Raw genomic sequence first — 21,304 nt, 5'->3', positions numbered from 1 at the left:
GCGGAGACACAAGAGCCGCCCTGAGCCGCCCGGCCCGCGGCACCCCGGAGGGGCGGGTCCCCCTGAAGGCCCGACCCCGCCGGGAGCAGTTTGAAAAGAATCCAACAGGATTTGTGGCAGGTAAGGGCTGCAGAGCCGCTCGCTCCTGCCCTCCAGCTTGTGAGCCAGCGGAGGGCAAAGGGAGAGTAAAACCAAGAAAACTGGGCTGTCCTGCTGGAAACAAGTCTGCTTAAGTGAAGGAAGGAGGAAAATGCAAAACAAACCACCAAACTGACTCTTAATGAGTAAAGAAAGTTTCCTAAGGAGGGTCTTGACAGGACACAGGCACAGAGAAACTGAGGCTGGGACTCTTCACGAGAACTGTGCTGAGCTCAGCCCCACCAGTGGCAGGAAGAGGCTTACAGGGCTCAGGATGAGAATGGCACCAGACAGGTTTGTGCCCACAAACTTAGACCCTTCTGAGAAGCTTTGCGTGTCCTTGTCCTGCAGAGCAAAACTCTGTTATGCTTTGCTAAAAGTCTCCCATCAAACAAACCTCCAAACTGAAGTGCTTTAGTGAAGAGCCCACGCTGACACAACACCAGCACCCAATGCCTGGCGCTGGAGCCCTCAGCAGCAGCTTTGGGCACTGTCACTGCAGAGCCAACAGCCCAGAGGTGGGCTTGGTGCAGACCAACTGCTGCTCTTTATGCTGACTCTGCTGTGAGTTAACCCCACAGCAGCCTCTCCTGTGGCTGCCACACTGAGTCTGTCTGGTGAGTGCTCACCAACACCTCACACCACAGGACAGGGGCAGCACCAGCAGTGAAGAGCAGGACGGGTGGTTTGATGCAAGAGGATACAGCTACAGTCAGCAGCAAAAATTAGGAAGTCTGACAGCCAATAGAAAGGTTAGAACAAAGTTCTGTTATTGTAAGTGACATATCCACAATTATGTGCAAGAAATTCATTGGTGTTGGCATTAGTGAGAGCAAAGAACACCCTCCACGCTCAGCACAGGGACAATGTGAGGGCTCCAGCCAGAGACTGCACCTTCCTCTCCTCGCGTGGGTGACAGCACAAAACTCCCAAATTATGCTGAGGATGGGACAATCCATGGGTATGAGCAAAAATCGTTCTTACTTCTCCACACAAAGCAGAAATGCAGAAGTGTGCAGCTCCTGATTTAGTGCCCCACTGACCCGTGTCTGTCTGCCTGTGTGTCCCTGCAGTCAGAGCTGAGTCCTGGTCAATCTAAGGAGCTCACACCAAACGTTCATTTTAGCTTCACACGTGCAGCGGAGTGATTTCCATGTTAAGCATCCCTCTTGTTACCAGATTTATTCTCAAGGCTGTGGGTGACTCTGTCTGCTCTACCACCAGGTATTACTGGCATCCCCAAGAAATGCACCAGCTTAGCACTTGCTGAAGCCATTCCCGTGTCAGAAACTGCTCCTCATGCCACAGCCCGGCCCCAACGCAGCTCAAGCAGCATTTCGTGCAAATATGATGAAAGAAGAGAGTACCTGGATGAGGCAGCTGCATGAAAACTGCAGACTTAGAGCAAGGCAGAGAAGCTTCACAGACACAGAATGAAAGAAATAAATGTAAGTGAATAATGTCCATGAGACAGGGAAGGGGAGGGAAAGGAACAGAGATGGTGGCAGACAAAACATTTACAAACAATGATCCTGGTAGTTGTTTCCAGATGCAAAAAATGATTTTTTTAAAGTATCTGCAACTCAGTATTTGTAGCCATAATAAAAAAACTCACTTGGCTGAAAATGTTTCTTTTAACTGAGTGCTGCTGAACACGTGGCCTTCACACTGGTGTTTTAAATTTAATTTCCAAGCAAACAATGCTCAGAGTGCCAGCAGTGTGTTGTTTCAGACTCACTATTCACCTGAACGAGTTCCCTAGTTCCCAACTCTGTTTGTGGAGACTCTTAACCAGCCTTTGACAAAAGCCATCTGTTTGCACAGCACTTGGAAGGAATGTTTGACAAGTTGGGTTAATTCCTTCCTCTCAGCTTGTAAAGGAAGAGGGAATGGAAAGTGGGGCAGAAGGAAGGAGGACATTTACAGAGCAAAATGCTTCTTTCCCTTGCAGAGAGCCCAATCCTGCACCATCACCTCATCCTTGGAAATGAGCTGCTGGAGCTGCCACCGATGCTGTGTTGCAAATGGAAAGATGCTGCCCAAGTGTCCTCCCACACTGACAGCAAGGATGCTCCCCAAGAAACCCCTGTTCCCAAACCATTCCAACAGCCCTGCCTTACTCCTGCTGCTCCTCTGCACCCTGAACAAACCATCCCCGTGCCTGTGAGCCAGGGATCCCCTGCAGGGCACATGGTCCACAAGGAGGTGCTGCTGTTCTGATACCCTGAATTCTCTTTCCTTCACACGGAGTGACCTGGGAGACAATTTTTGTGCTGGATAATATCCAGGATCTGAATCAACAGGGTAACATCTCAGAAACAATTTAATATTCATTTGACTCCACAATGCACCAATGTCTGACACATAAACACAACCAAAGAGCCAACGAGGCTCCTAAAGCAGGAAATGCCCACATCTGCCCATCCCAGATGGTACCAGAACAGGCACTGACCTGGGGAGTGCTGGGAAGTGGCAAGTGAGGTCATGGAGTTGGAGAGGTTGAGGTTTGCAGTGATGCTGAGCTGGCTCTGCACCGCTGGGGGATACGGAGAGGTGGGGGTCAGGAGAGATTCTTCACTGGCTTCCTCATCAATTCCAGGCAAGTATGTGTCAATCAAGGCATCAAGGAACTTCACTATGAGCTCAGCATAGTCTGGGATTTGGGTTTGCTGTGGGAGATGGGGGAAAAAAAAAATTGTTATTTCCTTTGTACTTTCCTGTCAATTTGAGCTTTGCTCCAGAGCTCACTCTCAAGTCCCACTGTTTTGCCTGCAAATTTTCAAGAGCATTTGATATCTGTAAAAAGTGATTTGTGGCCTTGTCCAGACCAATCTAAATGTACACACTGCAGACCAGGTGTCAGTGTGGCTCAGTGTGTGGGAGCCCAGGGCAGGAAAAGGGGCCGCAGAGCCCCTGCCCCAGCCCCACAGCTGGGCCACCTCCCTTGGGATGGCTGGACACATGGGCAGTGCTCCACTGGCTCTGCTCCAACACAAAGTTTAGCCTCCTGGAATCATCACCCTTATCAAATTAACCCCTACCCTGTCAGATAGATGTAATGAACTGACCCTGGGAGCAGGAAAAGCTGCCCTCACACATTGGCTGCTTTTACCCCACTTTGGTAACCTGCTGCAGGCCCAGGGCTGCTTTTACCCCTGGAGGTGCCCCTGATGCTCTCTGCTCACTCCTTATGAACATCTTGGGTGCAGCACCAACGTGCCCAGAAAGGCCAAACAGCCCCGACCCCACTGAGCTCTTACCTTGGAGAAGGGGCCAGCAAACCTCCACAGCCCATTAAATCCAAAACCTGCAACAACAAATGGAACCACAATGAAAGCCCAGCTCTCACCTGACACAGAACAGAGTGCTCCCAGTACAGCACTTTTTTTTTTTTTTTAACAAAAGGAAAAATATTTACTCTGTAGATAGGATGTTTGGTATTGGGGTGGGGACTCCTCATGGTAGACAACACTCTGCACAATCCCATGAATTGGATTCAACAAGTTTGGGTCCTGGCACAGCGATAAAAGGGTATTGATCTTGGAATCCAATAAATTATGCCTGAAGAAAGGAAAAGTGGCTTAGTTTTTGGTCATTAAATAAAATAAACCTGCAGTTCCCAACTGACTTTAGCAACCAGCAGTTCAGGTGGGATTTTTGCCCCAGCAGTGATTTCAGAACACAATTCCCAACTCTGTTCCATGAGGACTCCAATGATCTGCTCAGGTCAGTTTGTGAACACCTGCTCACCTTAACTGCTGACAGCTGGGTTTCCTTTACACATATTCACTCCAGCAAAACTACAGCAGGTGTCTAAAGAAACACCCAAAGAGCACCTGCACTAGGCTTTAAATCAGCTTAGAAACACCTGGGGCACGAATTAAAATCAACCAGCACGGACAGACTGCAGCCTGTAACCTCCACACAAGCCAGTGCCTCGTAGATGCTTGTCCTGGAGCAGAGCCCTCTAAAGAAAAGCCAGGTACAGAGTTATGGTAAGCAGAACTTCAGGTACTCACACAACAGGAAAGACCTTTGGGAAGACAACGCTGGCTTCTGCTAAATACTCGTAGAGGATGCGCTGGTCGAACTCGTCCGTGGTGTACTTCACCAGCGTGGCCTGGCAGGGAAGGAGCTGTTAGTGCACCTCAGTGGTTACTGCCTTTGCTGAAAGCTTTAAGGTTTCTGACTACCAGAAAGCAGTGTTAGAAAAGATTGATTTATGTATCTGTTGAGAAACAACAGAACCAGTTGGCAACAATTTGTATTTTGCCAATAAATGTATCTCATCAGTTTTTTACACAACTGAGTCTTTCTGAATCGTAGCTGGAGTGGGAACTGCAGAGGTACAGCTGAAGAAAGTGCTATCAGACTGCACCTCTTACTAATTAATGACTTTCAAACTGAATCATCCTGGGATTCCAATAATGCTCATTTCTTTTGAACTATAATTATTAATAACCAAATAGTTTGTCATAATCTCAGGAAAAACTCCAAGTAACATGTTTGTTTTCCTGGGCGTTAAAAGGACATCAGAAAATAGCAGACAACACACAGAAGAAAGCTTACAAGAACTGTAAGCAGCAGTGCTTGAATTTTTGGGTCAGTCAGAACTTCTTCATCCAGGAGGACGTTTGACTCGGAAACGGAAACTTTCCGGAGGTGTGGGTGCTGCTGTGGTGATATTCTCTGGGTTTCTGCCAGATAAAAAAGAGCAACTCATCCAGAGCAAAATAAACCCAAAGCAAGACAGAATCAGGTTCTGCACAGAGGAGTCAGTCATGTGCAAACCTCAGAGTCCAGTGGCCTCGTCACAAAGGTCAAAGCAACGACTGCGCTGTAGTGCAGCAGCACGGGACCACTACATGGGATGTGTTATCAGATGGCAAACAAAAACCCCAATTTCCTCTTCAGTGAAATACAGGCCCAGGGGTGTAAGTACCAAATTTAGGGTCAGGCAGATACAAGAGAAGAACCCTGGTCTTGCATTGCAATTGGGGGTGAGGGCACAGGAAGCAGATGGGGGAGAAGATGAAGAGAGGCATTCCAGGCATCAGCTCACGTTCCATCTCCTGCAGGAATTTGCAGCTGGGGCTTATTAACTTACAGAAGGCCAAATGCTATTTATTTCATTGCACTCCTATATGTAAGTCCTTCAGAGCTGCCCCTGATTCTGCACCTGTAAACTGAGCAGCTCCAGTGCAGCTCCAGAGATATGAAGGCTGCACCCTGCAGAAGCCATTGCTAAGAAAGGTGCTTCTCCCTTACCTTGGAGTAACCTTGGTAAGTAAACACTGAATTTAGAAATAGTCCTTTGTATAGATATACAAAGAGTTTACAATTAGTATTGTTCTTAAAATGTTAGTCCTGTGTCTCACCCATTTCATAATCATTTTCGGCTACTCTCCTCATTTTGGGAGGCGTTGTGATTCCAGATTCCATGTCTTGCCTTTTAGGAGCCTTTGTGTCCGATATCAAATGGTCAAAACTTTTCCTTGTACCTAAAAACAATTTATCAAGCAATTAAAAACATTAAACCTAAATCCGTATTCTAACTTTTTCTGATTTTCTGGCCAAGCTACTCCCCTATCTACCATGTGTTGACAGGAATCTGTGGCCCTTTCCACCATTTCAGGGATGGGACAGAAAATACGATCACACCATGCCGCTCTCCATCACAGCTTCCAGAGTGCTTCACAATACACAGGAGGGAGCATGCAATTAGTCAGGGGGGCATGCCATGGACTCCTGGCCCCCACACGGAATACACATGCCAGGACGTGGTTACTGAAAAGGAAGCAGGAAAGGGCTGGAATGAAGGAAATGCCCCTGTTCTTCCACCTGTGTAATGCCAAAGGGCTTCCACAAGTTCTGCAAAGCAACTCAGCTTCTTCCTCTGATACATGAGTTTGTTGTAAACATGATGCACTGAGAAGCCATGAGTACAAATCAGATTGTTTACACACATCTACCATGTTCTGGGACCATCTCCTCCAGCTCCAACCAGAGCACTCAATGGAGCAGCTAAAAATCCACTTCCTGGGTTTGCTGGAAAGGGCTGGGAGCACAAAACTGGCACTAGGCACCTTCAGGATCTGGAATATCTTGTTTTCTCCACTTGAACATGCACATCTTGAGCATTGCTCTCGCTCCCCCCCATCATGACCAAAAGAACTGAGTCCTCTTTAACTGTTCAGTGCCCTGAAATTTGCATTTTGCAGAAACTGCATTTATTCCTCTCAATCAGGAATAAGCCCTTAAAGCCAAGTCTAGTACAAGAACATTTTTTCTCCAGTAACGCTTCCCAGGGTATTCTGTAGACAGATCAATAAATTAGTTATGTTAATAACCTAGAAGCTTTTTAGTGTTGGCTTGTGAAGGCTGCCCCATGTCCAAGCTCATGGATTTCCGGGTGCGAGGGCTGATCTGTCCCACTGTTGGGTAACTGGCAGCCAGGTGTCTGTCTGACCCCTTGGGGGATGACCAGGGCTGGTGTTCCTTTAGTGTCCTGAAAGTGCAGAGAAATTCAATTAAGAAAACCTTAAAACTATGCTCCTTAGGCAGAGGTTTTTCAAGCAGCCAAACTATCCATTCTTAAACCCATCTTTCCTACCCGGTTAATTTCCCCAAAACACATAATAACAAATAGTAATTACTTTGCTTGCAAAGATGTCTGAGCTAGTGAAAACAAACAATCTGATGTGAATGTGATGCTGAAGGGATAAAAAATAAAGCAATGAAAAGAACACAAGCAAATCAGCCTATGGGGCAAGATGAAATATATTTAGTAATCAGCTACTTCAATCTCAATGCTAAAAAGAGAGATCATGAGTGAAGTGCTCCCTGTTGAGGACACAGGCTCTCCTTGGCACTTCCAGTTGATTTCCTGGCTGCTCTCTCTGGCTGCACACAGGCTGTAACAAGGTGTCAAGGTTTCCCAGTGGCACAGACAGCTCCATGCCCTGGAGCTCTTAAAAGGACAAACAAAATGTTCTTCTAAAATATAAATGAGATTAAGTCAGGTCTTGTAGAAAGATTTTAGCTAAAGGTTTAACAGCCTCCAGAGCAGTTAAGCTCTGAAAATTAAATCTGTATGAACTGCACATCCAGATTTCTCTGTGACTCCTGACCCCAGGGTAAGGATCCAGCTGCTGAGGAGCCACCCCAGCCCACGGGCTCAGCGCTGCCCCTGGGGCTGCTCTCAGCACAGCTCTCTCTCTAAAGGAACCAGGCTTTGCAATGTGGGCAACTGATCTGAAAGTGAGACAACCAACCTATAGCTAGTGTCACTGTGATGGATGGGGTATGTATCCATGGGAACATTTTCCATTGAGACGTCTGTCAGCAGGAGAGACTTCCTGTGCTTGAGGCTGCAGCGGCTCCGCACCTCCTCCGACACCGTCAGCAGCGCTGCAAAGACACAGGCAAGGCAAGGCAGGCTGTCACAGCACAGCAGTGAACCATCAAACAGTGTTCCATCCACCTGCACTTCTTACAGGCAGCAGTGTACATCTACATCAACACCACTGAGCTGCAGTTTCGCCTTAGGAAATGTACAGATTAAAAGCAGACCATTTAAAAAGAATTCTGTTTCCCATCCAGTTACAATGACAAGATTTACAAATTTGCCCTCACATGGTCACAATTTCTATGTCCAGACCACTGGAAACTTGAATGCTGTCAGGCATACACTGGAGTTTTTTACACCAAGAAACCTCCAGCCTCCCTGAAGAAGTCCCAAAGCTGCAGAGGACGTGCTGTGCTGGCAGAGCCCTCAGTCCCCAAAGAGCCTTCCCAATGTGCCCACCCTGACCACACTCCTGTCCACCAGGTAGAAGTTTTCTTTGTGCTGGTACAATTTTAACAACCTAAACCTGAAGCAATTCCACAACAATCCAGTTCTCTTCAGTCAGCTCAGACTGGAAAGGAGAGTTGATTCATTACCTGCCAGGTAAGCCACGCTCTGGGTGTTCACCTCGAACTTGTCACAGTTCCTGTGTTTGTTCACCAGAGCAAGGAGTGTGTGCAAAATCCTCACTGTTCTTGCTACAGTGGTAGGGGAAGGATGCCTGTACCCTAAGAAACAAAAGATTGTATTTAACTTCTGAATCCATATTTATGAAGCACTAATATTTTGAAAGCATTTATAAATATTTTCCAGCACATTCTCAGACACTCCATCTCAAGGGTAAGAGAGCACAGTGCTACCAGAAATGGCACAATTATGACTAATTCTTTCTACCCTCCCCTCAAAACTGCATAATTTCAAATGTCTGTGCATACATTATATCTGTTATCTCACAAATCAGTCTTCTAAAAAACCCAGTGAGCCTGAGCACAGGCAAACAGAGAGAGACATTCTTGGAGGAAGAAGTAAAAGACTGCACCAAATGAAGCTCTGCACCCTGTGACAGTTCAGAACTTTCAGCAGCAGCACTAAAGACCTTCACAGGAGATGCATAAAGGAAACCTGGTGAAGTCCTTTAATCCAAGAGTGTTTAATTCTGTATCTACTCTGTAACCCAAGTTACTCAAAATCCATCACCCAATGTGGCCCCTTTATCCCTTGACTTGTTTTTATTCCTGAAGTAAGAGCCATCTCAAACAAAGAGCAGTATGCATTCTTACCTTTCAGGAGATGTCCCACTAGTGCAAAGTTAAAGTTGGAGTTGAAATTTAGCCCAACAAAATGATCCATCTGCTTGCAGTGCCATTCGAGTGGTCTCCTGATCTCCATGAACACTTCTTCTGGGCTCTGACCCACAAAAACAAAATGTGAGAGCACCTCAGTTGAAGCTACTCAGGACATGTCAAGTTTGTTGAGTTTTTTGTTTAAGTGACAGAACAGTTCTTTCAGAAGCTACAGGAAAATATCAAACACTTTCTCACAGATCACATCTGGACATTTCTGTTCCAGTTTCCACCAGAACAATGACAACGTCTCTCCACATCTTTATCTGTGGATCTCACCCAAGTGAAACAATTTCTAATGCAAATTCAGCTTTAGTTGCTTAGCAAGTGTTCACAAGGCCAAAGCTGGGTTTTTCCCCTGTTCTGTCAGCTCTGACTGCTGCACAGTGCAGGCTGTGGGCTCACCTTGTCGTTGAACACGCGCAGGCTGTCCAGGGTGTGCAGGTTCTGCTCCAGCAGGGCTGTCCCTGCCGAGTACAGGTTCACCTCATCCAGCTGCAGCACAGCCATGGCCACCCAGAACAGAGCCTTGTGCATAGGGGAGTCCTGCAGGGAGAGAAGGAGCCACCACTGCCCTTTAGAGTCAGTTCCTGCAGGTGAAAGAACCACCCGGATGGAGGGAAGGGTTTCTGTCCCCCTTGCAGCAGTTTTGTCCTCAGCCACATCCATTCCAAGGGAACAGATGCTCACATGGACTTGTTAATGCACTTCACGGGTGAACAGCAGAAAGGAAAATAATTTCAAGCCCTGTTTGCACCTCCCAAGCCATTCCTCCACCTCCATCCCTTCCTTGCTCAGTGTCACCCACACTGCCCTGTACCAGCGTGACCAGCAATGGGTCTGTGGTTTCCATCTGCACATGGACTGCAGCTCTGCACACAGGACTGGCCAAGCGCCTCTCTTCAGAATCAGAACCACACACAGGAGGAACTGCCATTCAGCACACCCTGGGTCCCTCGAGCAGAGCTGTTTGCAGGACAAGTTTCACTCACCACCAGGGGCTGCTCGAGGCTCTGTGTCCCTGCTGTGCTGAGGCAGAGCCTGGAGTGACCCTGGAGCACCCCACCGTGGCCATGGCCCAGCCCTGGCTGCAGGGCAGCAGCACACAGAGCTGAAGGCAGCACTGGGGCCCTGTGGGGGAACGGGCACAGCCTGGGCACAGCCCCTGCCCAGCTGCCAGGCCCCACTCTGGGAAGCAGAACAGAACATTCCCAGCATTTCTCCAGCCTTTGCACTGGTCCCACAATCTGCCACTCTTCTTCCCATATGTGCTCCTTCCATGCATGAATCACATGAAGTGTGAACTTCAGAAACCCCAACATTTAACTGTATTTCTGAGATCATACCCATAACTGTAATTTACAAAATCCATTCTCTGTTTATTCAAAAGCCAGGGATTTACCTTGTTAAGAAGAGGCTGCAGTTTGGTGAGGGCTATAACTGTGGCTTCTATTAGAACTTGGCTATTATAATTATCAGGGCCTTTTAAACAGCTCTCAAGTCCCTTTTTGAAAAAAGAGAGTAATTAAAAATACAACCATAATTACATTTTGCTTTGTAAAAAGAAGATCAAAGCTCTGCACAATAACTGTTTTTCTCAATTATTTACAAAGCCTGAGCTCATTTTAAACCTACTCTCAAGAACTTTTCCAAATGGAGATTTAGACAGCAGAAATAAATGTTTGACTGCAATGTGTACCCTAACAGTCAGGCTATAGGGGGTTGTAAGAGCTGTAGAAAAGCTCTTTTATCATTTAGACACGATTCAATTAAAGTTTGTGTCTATAAAACTCTAATGAAATCTTAAAGGACACATATTTAGTACATTGTTCACCTGCTGTGGAACACAACCTGTTTTAGAATGATGGAACATCACTGTCAGGCCAGGCATCTGCTTCAAAGTTTTCTGATAAAAATCAGCTCTTTACTATATTTACCTACAACACATGAGGTCATTCACTTCCTTTAAGAAAAAGGAAGCTATGCATCATCTGCATGCTGGTAAATGCCTTAACAGAAAATGTCTCATTTATTCAAATACTGACTGCTGGATCCACCTGTGTCAGGAGTTTTAAACTCAATACTGAGACATGTTGATACTCCAGAAGTCACAGCAGTGATGGAACTCATTCAATTTAAATTCAGAAGCCACCAAATCCATTTAAATTCAGAAACCTGGCCTACAGAAAGTGTATTTCCAATCAGTTCTATACAAGAATATGCTAGAAAAACATTTATCCTAAAGTTATGCCAAGTTCTATATTTGATGGGAAAATCAAGCTAAAAATAGCTACTTTATGAGTCACAAAGGAAAAGAGACAGACCCATATACCTTGCTGAGAATTCGGATGATTTGTTTTATTTGTCCATGAGACACTCGTTTACTTATACAGCCAAAGACAACCAGTGCTCTTGGCTGCAGGGAGGGGTTGTACTGGAATGCAAACCTGTGAAGAGACAGAACACACTGCATTAAACAACATATATACAACAAAATATATGTACAAGAGAAAGATGAGAACTCTGGGTGTACTGCACAGGCAGGGAGGGCTCAGGGGCTGAAGTCTATGACTTACTTTTGAGCTAGTTCAGTCCACTGGTCCAGCCACTTGCACGTTGGAATATCCCTCATGCAAGCCTGAAGAGAATGAGATTATTTGAATAGATGCAACATGGAGAAAATGTATTTGCACAACTGGGAATGAGCAGAAGTTTGGCTCTCAGAAATGAGCTGTTAAGTGTCAGCAGGGAGGAGGCACATCCCCTGCCCTTGCTGCCTGTCCCTCAGGGGTCACCCCTGTCCCCTCACAGGGCCCTGTCCCCCAGGGGTCACCCCCTATCCCCTCACACCTCCATGATCTCCAGCAGGGCCCTGTCCCTCAGGAGTCCCCCCCTGTCCCCTCACAGGGCCCTGTCCCTCAGGGATCCCCCCTGTCCCCTCACAGGGCCCTGTCCCTCGGGGCTCCCCCCATCCCCACACACCTCCATGATCTCCAGCAGGGCCCTGTCCCCCAGGGCTCCCCCCGTCCCCACACACCTCCATGATCTCCAGCAGGGCCTCGGTGACCGTCTCCAGCGAGGTGAGGGCGAAGGTCTCGCGCTCGTAGGAGCCGGGCGAGAAGGACCTGTCGCGGTAGCTGGAGCGGAACGCGATCACCGCCGCCGACTTCACTTTGCTGATCCCAAACAGCAAATAAAACTTGGGCAGAGAGAACTCAGTCAAGCTCAGCCTTAAAACTTGCTTGGTCTCCTCTGTTGAATGAAGTTGCATGTATTAGGTTCACAGCAGGGACATTCAAATGCACATTTCCCCCCGGGACACAAGCGCCCAGGTCCCTGTGCCCATTCCTTTGCCCCTGCCCCGAGGCAGGCACAGCAGCTCTGCTCTCCTGCCCTGACTGCTGGAACCAGCACGAGCAGCGGATTCCAGAGACTCTGCAGAGGAACTTGTCTAAAGATGTGGCTCTGTGTGCTCTCCTCACAGTGATTCAGAAAATGGAAATCCAGAGTGTTCCTGCTCTGAAATACCGACAGAACTGGAAGTTAAACTGCAGCAGACTCTGCTTTTGGCTCTGGCACTCACATGAAGAAAGACACTTAAGCAGAAGAAAATGATGGCCCTGCTCTGGCACTATCTTTACAGTTCTGACTTTCAGCTGGTTTCAGTGCACTTCAAACCCACTGTGTGAGCAGGAGGCCCAGCACCCCTGTGCATCACAGCACAGACACCTCTGTGTGTGTGCACACCCACTCTCCCTGCTGATATGTACAGACATAAAATGAGATTTCAGACACTTAAAAAAAAAGACAAGATCACTTAAATTTTGAATTTTTCTTCTGCACAAAATTCAGCCTGGTTTTACATTGTGCTTCTGGGCTAAGAAGTGCCAAATTGCTAATATCAATTATTTTAGGACTGCTAAAATACAGCAGTAGATAAAACACCTGTTTTAATACTGTAAGTTCACAATTCCCTTATGTAATAGGTATTTTTGTTACCATGTTATGCAACCATTCACAAGATGTACATGAGCCAGTTTTAGCACAGATGTATTTTCTCCTTTCCCTTACCAGAAAATCACTGCTACTTTCTTCTCTTTTTCTAAAACCCATTATACAAACGATTTACAGTATGCACCTGTGCGCTGACCTGCTCTAAGTAAGATATTTTTTAATTCCATACTCATTTCTTGTTGATCATATCCTCATTCTGATTTGTATTCATGCTGAACTACAACCCACTATTTTCAAACTCTCAGAACAGTTTGCAGAGAAAGACAACTCAAATATTTGCTAAACAAATTAAGGAGCAATCAGCTTCATTGAAAATCCAAAAAAGCTCACCACTGAAGTGAAGCTGTGAACAAGTGCAAAGAGAGTGAATGATGTTGATGACGAGCCCATGAGTGGAAGCTCTGAGGGAAAGGGGCCCCGTGGCCACCAGCAGAGTCACCACGTGGAAGAGGTAGGGGAGATGTGCAGCCACGTCCAGGGAGTTGTTGAAGGAGAGCATGAGCATGTACCGAGCCAGAATGGCAATGTCATCCCACATCAGGTGCTGCTCCAGCGTGGGCGTGGGGGACAGACAGGTCTTGTCAATGATTTTACACATCCTCCCAATCACCTGAAAAGAGAGCAACCATTTTGTTCTACTCAAACAGGGAGCACAGCTCAGAGTTCCAGTAAAAACCATCACCACTTAACACTGAAATTACTCTACTGCTTAGAACCTATTTTATCACAGGTTTTGCATTGTTGCCTGTCCTGAGTTACCAGAAAGCATCTCAGTGTCACATTAGTAAGTTGAAATTATTCTCTAAAAGGAAAAGAAAGCAAAGATGGAACTCACTTTGCTTGACACCAGTTTGACATTGCCAGAAGCCAGTGCTACAGCTGTGTCTGCCATCACCTCAGCCTTGATGGAGCCCAAGCCCCCCGTGGCACTGGTTTTGATGAAACTGTCCAGCACTACATCCAGGAGATCCGTTATCTGACAGAGAAAAAGAGTCAGATTAACTTTACTTTTCCACTGTGAACCACCCTTTAAGCAGCAGTCATTCATTTCTTTAGCTGAAGATGCACAACTATCACAAACTGAGCCATCCATTTTAGTGACTTGTTACCCTTTTGGCAAAAAACCCCATGTAAATTTTAGAACATAAAGCTGAATTCCATTAGGTTTTACTACTAGTGATTCAGAACTAGAAACTATAATTTAGCACTATTTTTATTTCATTTTCCACTTTAAAAAGTTTATAAAATGCTGACCCCAGTAAGAAGAAAACCCGATTTGAAGTGCAAGAAAGCACGTGTTTGTTCAGAAAGGATGCAGCGGTGGTACCTGTCCCAGGCTGCCCCATATCTTGGCCTGGATGGAAGGGTACATCTGCTTCTCGTTGATGGTCATGGTGATGAGCTTGTCCAGGATGGCGGTGACGCGCTGGCGCTTGGCGTCGTCGTTGTGCTTGCAGAAGCGCACCAGGTTGGACAGCCAGGGCGTCATGTACTCCAGGCACAGGTGCTTCAGCTCAATGCCTGCAACAACCACTCGTCACTCACGGCCAGCACCGGCCTCCCTTCATCAACAACTTCCTCAGCACCTTGCCTTTCAGTTCTAGTGCCTAAAATAATTACTGTCCCAGCTGAGCAGAGAACACTGGGCCAACAGAGAAGCTTCAAAGAGGCATGGCAAAAGGAGAGAGCAACAGAGCCAGTGAGGAAGCTCAGCTGACTAAGCTAGATCTAGAATCTTTTTAGAGATTAGAATCTTTTCAAATTCATGGCTGGCACTAACCAGCAGTGCAGTTACTTACTGGATTTGCTAAATCCTGAAATACACTCCTCCAAGAACTCCAAGGTGAGGTGTGGCTCGTTTGCTGCAAGAGTCTTACTGATAGATACAATAAATAGTGTGTTGTTGGCAGGAATACACAGACCTGAAGTTTCCAGTAACTGGCCCTCAATCTTTAAATTAAAGGTACAGGTTAAGGCACATAGAAGATTATAGGCAGCAGACCTGTAACAAAGCACAACAATGTGATTTGTAAGAGCTTTCTTGTACTTTGAATATATACATGTTATACACCACAGTACTGACATTTCAAAAATCAATTCAATGATGCTGTAGCAGAAATTACACCTAAATCCCAAACATTTTTCCCCGAACTGGTTATAATTCGGAAAAAAAAAGCGAATTTCCTTGGAGAATTAAAAGAAATTATTCCTCCACTTACTCTGAACAATTTCTGATAAGATTACAGAGTATGTTTGAAGGGCTTGGTATTGGGCTTTTCAGAACAGCCTGGAGTTCCAGGAAATTCTAAATCCCTCCAGGTATACCTGAGCTGCTGGGAGAGAGTCTGCCCAAAGCTCAGGGGTGCCCCTGAGCCTGGGGGAGCCTGTTCTGACACAAACCAGAAGCTGCTCTAAGGGGTACAGTTCCCATGTTCTTAAACAAGAAGCTCAACACTATGGAAATCATAAACACAGAGTGCAAAGCAGAACTGCTGCTCCTCATAAAGAGAAAGGAGGTTTCCTTCATGCCTTCACTTCCTCTGACAGTGTGTGCCCTTCTTCACCCACAGGAACTCAATCTTTATTTATTCAGAATTGCATTTTATGGAGCTGTGGTGAAAGAAAAACGGCTTTGCTCAGGAGAGGCTTGCTAACAGTGAAGCAGCCTGGGGAGCCCCGGGCGAGCAGAGGAGCAGGGAGAGCTGAGTACCGCAGGCTGGGGTCGGAGCTGCCCAGGTTGAGCAGGGCGATGTTGAGCAGCGTGCCGGGCACGTCCTTGGGGCGGATCTTGGTGTGCTGGGGGATGGAGTCGGGCTGCGACAGCTCCCAGCGCGTGCGGATGTGGATGATGGACCTGACGATGGCTTCACACTCCTGGTGCATGAAGGTGAGCGGGGTGCCCTGGTTGGCAATGGTCAGGGTGAACTGGTTCTCATCCACCAGGCAGATCTCCTCGATCTCAGAGGCGTAGTAGATGTCATTGAGGAACACGGTCTGGCCCAGCACGCGCGTGCGCTCTGCCGACGTCACCTGCACCGCCGTCGAGCCAACCTTGGGGACAGGGGAGAACACTGCTGCAGCACCTCTTGGTAATGACACAGAGAAAACCCTCACACTCCTACTTTTAGGGAAGATAAATGTATGAAATTTTCTACTTCCTAATGGGGCCTACTAGAGAGCTGCGATTTCTCCTCAAGACAAGGAAGGAGAATTAAGAGACAGTAAAATCGTATTCCAATCCTTAAACAAATACAACAGATCACTAGGAACAGCATTAAAAGCACTTACTTTAATAGAAACTTTGGTGTCTTTATGAGCCAGTTTGAGAGCATTGTGAAACACTTTCAAGTCCTCCTCCAAAGCCAAGGTAGCTGCTGGGAGTTTCTGCTGGTCGTGTTCGATGTGCTCTGCCAGCTTCCCTGGAGAGTCTATGAAAACAAGCCTTTTGCTCCCTTTCAAACCTGTCAAGAGCCTTTCATGGTATTTGGTGTATTCTCTGACCCAAGAGTTACAGTTATAAATAAAAACTGCTGCGACATTTTCATAAGCAAAGCCTGGAAAAACTACAAACCATTTAGAAAGAAAGTCTGTTTTAAAGCGATTACTGGGGCCAGCGTGTGTGAGGTCCACCACAATTTCATATGGCTTTGCATAGTATGGCTTCAGGGTCAGCAGCACGTGGTAGATCAGCAAATCCCCGTTGATCTGACCAGTCTTGAACCTGTAAGACAGGACAGACATGGCTGGGTCATGCTTGAGCCCACAGCACAAACCCCAGCGTGCCCAGGCACACCAAGAGCACCCCCAGTCCTGCCCTTGAGCCAGAGTGACCCTTGGGACAGTCCTGCAAACAGCCTCGGGCCACAGCAGGGACACCCCACTGCCTCGGGCACTGCCTCACACTCCAGCCACGTTTAGTGCCCACGATGAGGGGGCTTGGACTTAGCTTCATCCTGGAGTGCCTCACAACCCCTTTGTAACAGCCTTAGAGATTCAAATTATATCTAGATTTGTATGTGGAAAAATATATTTATCTCAGGAGTCTTCATAATAAACCATCCACAACCCAACTTTTTCAGAGGGTCCAGAGCCACTCCAGTTACTCTGTCCTGCAGCACTCCAGTGCTTGGGGGTGTTTCTAAGAATGGTCAGGCCTCTGAGGAGTACAGAGGACTTGCCTACAAAAATACCTCTTTTCAAAAACATTCATATAATTGAGAATGTTTTTTCTCATTTAAAGGTTCTCTGAATTTTGAGACTGGGCAATGCGTTTGCCTAAACCACATCTCCAGGATTCACAAAGCAGACTGAATTCTAGTAGGAAGAATTCATTAAAAATAAATTCATCAGCAGCTTGTGAAATTTTGTTATTTTTAAATACCTGTCACTGTTCTGAGCTGTCATTAACTCAACTCTTCCAAGGCAAACAACAGGCTACAAAGAGCTGATAAATGCTCCAAGCACAGGTGTAGCTTTAAGGTTTTGGGACACTTCTCTTGGCAGCACCTGAGCGCAGGACAGCTCAGGAGACAGCACACAGAACTTTCATCTGCACAAGAGATTCCGCCCCCTCCCTGTTACCTCCTGTGGTTCTGAGAGCTAACTTGGGCAAGCTGGTGTTTTTCCCCCAACATGTCAGGGTATAGCTGTCACCAAAGGAAGTGTGTCACAGCTTTTGTGGTTTTAGTTCCCCACTTCGAGCCACATGTCACTGCAGTTACAGGTTTGCCTAAAACACCAGCACTGCCCAAATCTGCCTGCTGTAACTGATGGTTGTCTGCATCTTAGGAGCAAATATATGCACAAGGAAATCTTATTGTCAAAGGACTGAATATCTGAAACATCCATGTTCTGTTGACTGCATCTTGGCAAGGTAAGTACACATTTTCCTTCTCCTATTTTAAGCTGTACTTTCACATTACAAGTATTTTTACAGAAGTTTGAGTAATTAAAAACCAGTAACAAACTGTAGAAATAGTATCTCCAGCTGAATCAGGGAAGCTGATCTACTGTACTTTTCATCATGTTAAAGGTTATTCACAGTCAGACTGAGGAATTAACAGTGACAGTCACTTCTTGGCTCTGTTGTCCTTGCAGTGCAGATCTCGCTGGGTACTGAGACCCTGTCAACACCCAGACACAAAGGGCTGAACTAAAAAGAAAGCCAGCTCTTTAAAGATCAGCTCCTTTTTTCTCGAGGTTTCAAGAGCAGCCCTTCACACGACGAGCCCACTGATTTAAGAACAGCACATCTGGTCTGGAAGGCCACAAGGAACACTGGGCTCAGTGTGCCAGGCAGGGCTGGGAGCTGCACCCTGGGCAGGGACAGGAACGCTGCAGGGCAGCTGGGCTGGCTCTGCCTGCCCTGCTCAAAACAGCTGAAATGGTAAAAAACCCCTAGCTTTGCTGGGTTTGCTTTCCTTTTCCAAGTATGCTACAAGGAATCATCCAGGTGACTTCCACCATACTCAAACAAAATCCTACCTGAGCTGTACTTTATGACTAAGATGGTTTCTAGTTCAAACTGAATAAACAGGATGAAGCTCAGGATGGAGAACAATTTTATGGGTGAGCTGCAAAGTTACAGACAGATCTTTTGTTGCTTCCTTGTTAGGTAAGGAGAGATCCCCTTACACACCAGGTATATCCCTGCCTTCCCTTCACCTGGTCACACACCAGAACATCACTTCTCTGATTTCATATTTACACACACAATAATACACTTTGTTACCTTTATAGGCAACAAACACATTTTTTCAAGAACAACCACAAAATGAACTGTGACTTTTGGCCACTCCCTGTAGCATTTCAATTTGCACCAGGCAGAGTGTGTAACACTCAAAGGAAACACTTTGATCTGCTACCAGAGACAGAAGAAAGACAGAACAAGACACAGCCTTGCCCTGGGAAGGTCAGGAGCAGCACGGCCTGGATCACTGCTTGGCTGATTTGTCACTGCTGATTTGAGATAATTAATAGGATCTTCATATCAGACCAACCCCACTCTCACATTCCTACCCTCCAGAAAAATTCAACAGGTACAGATTTGAATACCACACAAATGTGAAAGAGAACATATGAATGGTTACTGTCACTTGCATAATTATCAGTGGTGTTTTAAAGAAAATGTCACAATCTGCAGAATGTTTGGGAGAAAAAGACAAGAAGTACATTTGTGATAAAGAGCTTTTAGTACAAAAAAGCAGAAAAACAAGAGAACAAAGATTTTCTTGGGCATTTTAAAGTACCCCAGACAGTTGTGCTAGGAACTACACACAATTCACATGGAGTTACTGCTGTCACTTACAGGAACATTCTGGGTTCCACTTCTTCCCTTGCCCATCTGTTCCCTGCCCCAGGGGAATTCAGGGAGGTGAGAAGCAGGCAGTGGTGTGTAACCTCCACAGGGCCTTTGTGCAAAGCAGAAGTGATGACTGGGTGTGATGTGGGCAGCTTGGGAGAGAAGGAACTCCCCAAGTCTGCCCTGACATCATGGAGCCCCCAGCAGGAAACACTTCTCTTTTTCTCTTTGCTCCATGTTCTTTCTTGAGCTTTGTATGGTTTCTGTAACCTCAAACTGTCAGAAGTTTGAGACAATCTATTCTTTCACAATCTGGGCACTTGAACTCGTCCTCCTACATCCCCCCAAAATGAGGCCATGTATTTTTCATCAAGAACCTTGCTATTCCCTGAGAAGTCCAACCCAAACCTCCAAGAGCCAGCCTCTGCTAAACTAGCACCACAATTTGTATTTTTGCAGGGGACTCAACAGGAAGATGCAGACAAAGAGATGCAGTACCCCACACCTGGCCTTCCCAGTCATGATCATCTTCTCCCTGTGGCTGCAAACGAGTGCAAACCACACAGGCTACCCTCATCTCAGAGAAGAGACCTGGAGTCAGAACAGGACAGAAGCAAGCACAAAGTCTCCTCTGAGCCTCAATTTCAGCAGCCAAACAACTATTTCTGAAATGCAAAGTACCCTGCCATCCTCCTCCTCCACACTGGCCCAAAATTCAACATCTTCCCGTGCCAAAATACGAAGTACCCTGCCATCCTTCTCCTCCACAACGACTCAAAATTTGATTTCCCCTACCCCAAGTGCAGTTTCCACCACGGGAGGATTAGAGAAAAGCAGCAAACCCAAGAGCCCAACGACCAAAGAAATGTGTGAAGACAATAAGTCTCTCATACTGATTTGCTTCATTATCATTGCAGTTCTTGTGCTCATCTGCATCTCCCTGTTTCTGTCCACAGTCGTAGCAGCCAACAAAATCTCTTATCTCAAAAGAGCCCAGCAGGGCAAACGCAGGCCCAGGAGCAATGGAGACCTCCTGGCCACCAACAGCTTATGGCCCACAGCAGCAGGAACGTGGCAGAGGATGCCCCAGGAGACAAGTGGAACCGAGCTGATAATGCAGGAGCTGGTGTCAGGGAGGGATGCTGTGAACCAAAGGAAAACTGAAGATGAAAGTACTGAGAAACTCACCAAAGCAGCAGATAATGGACAAGAAAGCAAAGAACCATCCCAGTCACACAAACCCATTTTAACCAATTTTGTAGTTGAGATTTAATTCACACTCAGGTAAAAATTCATCTTTTGCCTTTGTTACACCATTAACATAGGGCAAAAACTTGTATTTCAAGTAACAGCAAGAATTTCTCCCCAGGAAAGCAAAATCCAGATTTTAGAGCTTATCCAATTATGCCAGTGGGAATGCTGCAGCCATGTGTGGATCCAGAGGACAGTAAAACTGTGTTAAACAGCTTTCTGTAAGTAGTGTCAAGACTGGTTTTACTCCTTTGACCAGAAATCAGGGTGACAGGAGCTGAACAGGATAAACCAAAAGGACAGAATCTGCCCAAGCTCAAAGACCACAGAGGGGAACAAGGAACAGACTGTCAGTCTGCTCAACACTCTGAACACTAAGATGCTGCACAGGCATAACCAAATTGCTTTTCAAAGGAAACCATACATTAGTCACAACTCTGATTCAACCACTAATGCAGAATCTAGTCCTTCTCAAAATGCCCTTTTGGATTTTCCATCAAGAACTTCTTAAACCAGCTGAATTACTTTTGAAGCAGACTGGAACCATATTTATTGTGTTTCGATGTTGGCTATGAATAGATGAAGTCTGTAGTATTTGCTAGAATATGAGAACTTGCTCAATTTGTTACCTTCAATAAACTTGTAATATCAGTTTTTAAATGAATTACGTGGTACTATTTCTCTGTCAAAATGTTAGAAAAAAATATGACCAGGCATTTTGGAATGCTTTATTCCTGTAACATGGCTGAGCTCACTAAAGGTCTCTGATGACTGGCTGTGATTTCCTGCATCATGGAAACACTCCACTTTCTCCTGACACCAACCAGAACATGCCAGGAATTCCTCTCAACCACAACAACTTTTAGTTTCTTTATTCTCAGAGACCTGACGTTCCCATAATGGCAGGGA

The 21,304-nt window shown here is 46.2% G+C and overlaps 2 protein-coding genes and 1 long non-coding RNA gene across 5 annotated transcripts in view; 2 read left to right on the top strand and 1 right to left on the bottom strand.

Moving 5' to 3' along the window:
- NF1 (neurofibromin 1) overlaps nucleotides 1-21,304 on the bottom strand; it is a 72,500-nt gene that overhangs the window by 1,631 nt on the left and 49,565 nt on the right. For both annotated transcript variants that reach the window (XM_064394785.1, XM_064394786.1), the window contains 21 exons: nucleotides 16,132-16,564; nucleotides 15,554-15,894; nucleotides 14,643-14,845; nucleotides 14,171-14,364; nucleotides 13,679-13,819; nucleotides 13,174-13,453; nucleotides 11,867-12,081; nucleotides 11,406-11,467; nucleotides 11,162-11,276; nucleotides 10,232-10,333; nucleotides 9,235-9,375; nucleotides 8,767-8,893; nucleotides 8,083-8,214; nucleotides 7,413-7,548; nucleotides 6,489-6,646; nucleotides 5,517-5,639; nucleotides 4,708-4,835; nucleotides 4,158-4,258; nucleotides 3,557-3,699; nucleotides 3,399-3,445; nucleotides 2,591-2,807 (listed from right to left, as the gene is read on the bottom strand). In XM_064394785.1, the coding sequence (XP_064250855.1) occupies nucleotides 2,591-2,807; nucleotides 3,399-3,445; nucleotides 3,557-3,699; nucleotides 4,158-4,258; nucleotides 4,708-4,835; nucleotides 5,517-5,639; nucleotides 6,489-6,646; nucleotides 7,413-7,548; nucleotides 8,083-8,214; nucleotides 8,767-8,893; nucleotides 9,235-9,375; nucleotides 10,232-10,333; nucleotides 11,162-11,276; nucleotides 11,406-11,467; nucleotides 11,867-12,081; nucleotides 13,174-13,453; nucleotides 13,679-13,819; nucleotides 14,171-14,364; nucleotides 14,643-14,845; nucleotides 15,554-15,894; nucleotides 16,132-16,564 (3,539 nt within the window). The remainder of the gene's footprint in view (nucleotides 1-2,590; nucleotides 2,808-3,398; nucleotides 3,446-3,556; nucleotides 3,700-4,157; nucleotides 4,259-4,707; nucleotides 4,836-5,516; nucleotides 5,640-6,488; nucleotides 6,647-7,412; nucleotides 7,549-8,082; nucleotides 8,215-8,766; nucleotides 8,894-9,234; nucleotides 9,376-10,231; nucleotides 10,334-11,161; nucleotides 11,277-11,405; nucleotides 11,468-11,866; nucleotides 12,082-13,173; nucleotides 13,454-13,678; nucleotides 13,820-14,170; nucleotides 14,365-14,642; nucleotides 14,846-15,553; nucleotides 15,895-16,131; nucleotides 16,565-21,304) is intronic.
- On the top strand, nucleotides 5-3,534 carry LOC135283722 (uncharacterized). The gene is made up of 2 exons (XR_010349375.1): nucleotides 5-1,586; nucleotides 2,090-3,534. It is a non-coding gene; the product is annotated as an uncharacterized LOC135283722 (long non-coding RNA).
- On the top strand, nucleotides 16,577-20,988 carry EVI2A (ecotropic viral integration site 2A). 2 transcript variants are annotated; one of them, XM_064394791.1, is made up of 3 exons: nucleotides 16,577-17,716; nucleotides 19,604-20,428; nucleotides 20,514-20,988. In XM_064394791.1, the coding sequence occupies exons 1-2, from the start codon at nucleotides 17,613-17,615 to the stop codon at nucleotides 20,415-20,417; spliced, it is 918 nt and encodes a 305-aa protein (XP_064250861.1). In that variant the 5' UTR covers nucleotides 16,577-17,612; the 3' UTR covers nucleotides 20,418-20,428; nucleotides 20,514-20,988. The 2 variants fall into 2 exon arrangements, with proteins under 2 accessions (XP_064250861.1, XP_064250860.1); XM_064394790.1 differs by having other exon boundaries at nucleotides 19,604-20,988.

Source organism: Passer domesticus, chromosome 19 (genome assembly GCF_036417665.1).
Source record: "Passer domesticus isolate bPasDom1 chromosome 19, bPasDom1.hap1, whole genome shotgun sequence".
Taxonomy (NCBI): Eukaryota; Metazoa; Chordata; class Aves; order Passeriformes; family Passeridae; genus Passer; species Passer domesticus.
Note: the sequence above shows the minus strand (reverse complement) of the source record. Positions and strands in the feature narration are given on the sequence as shown.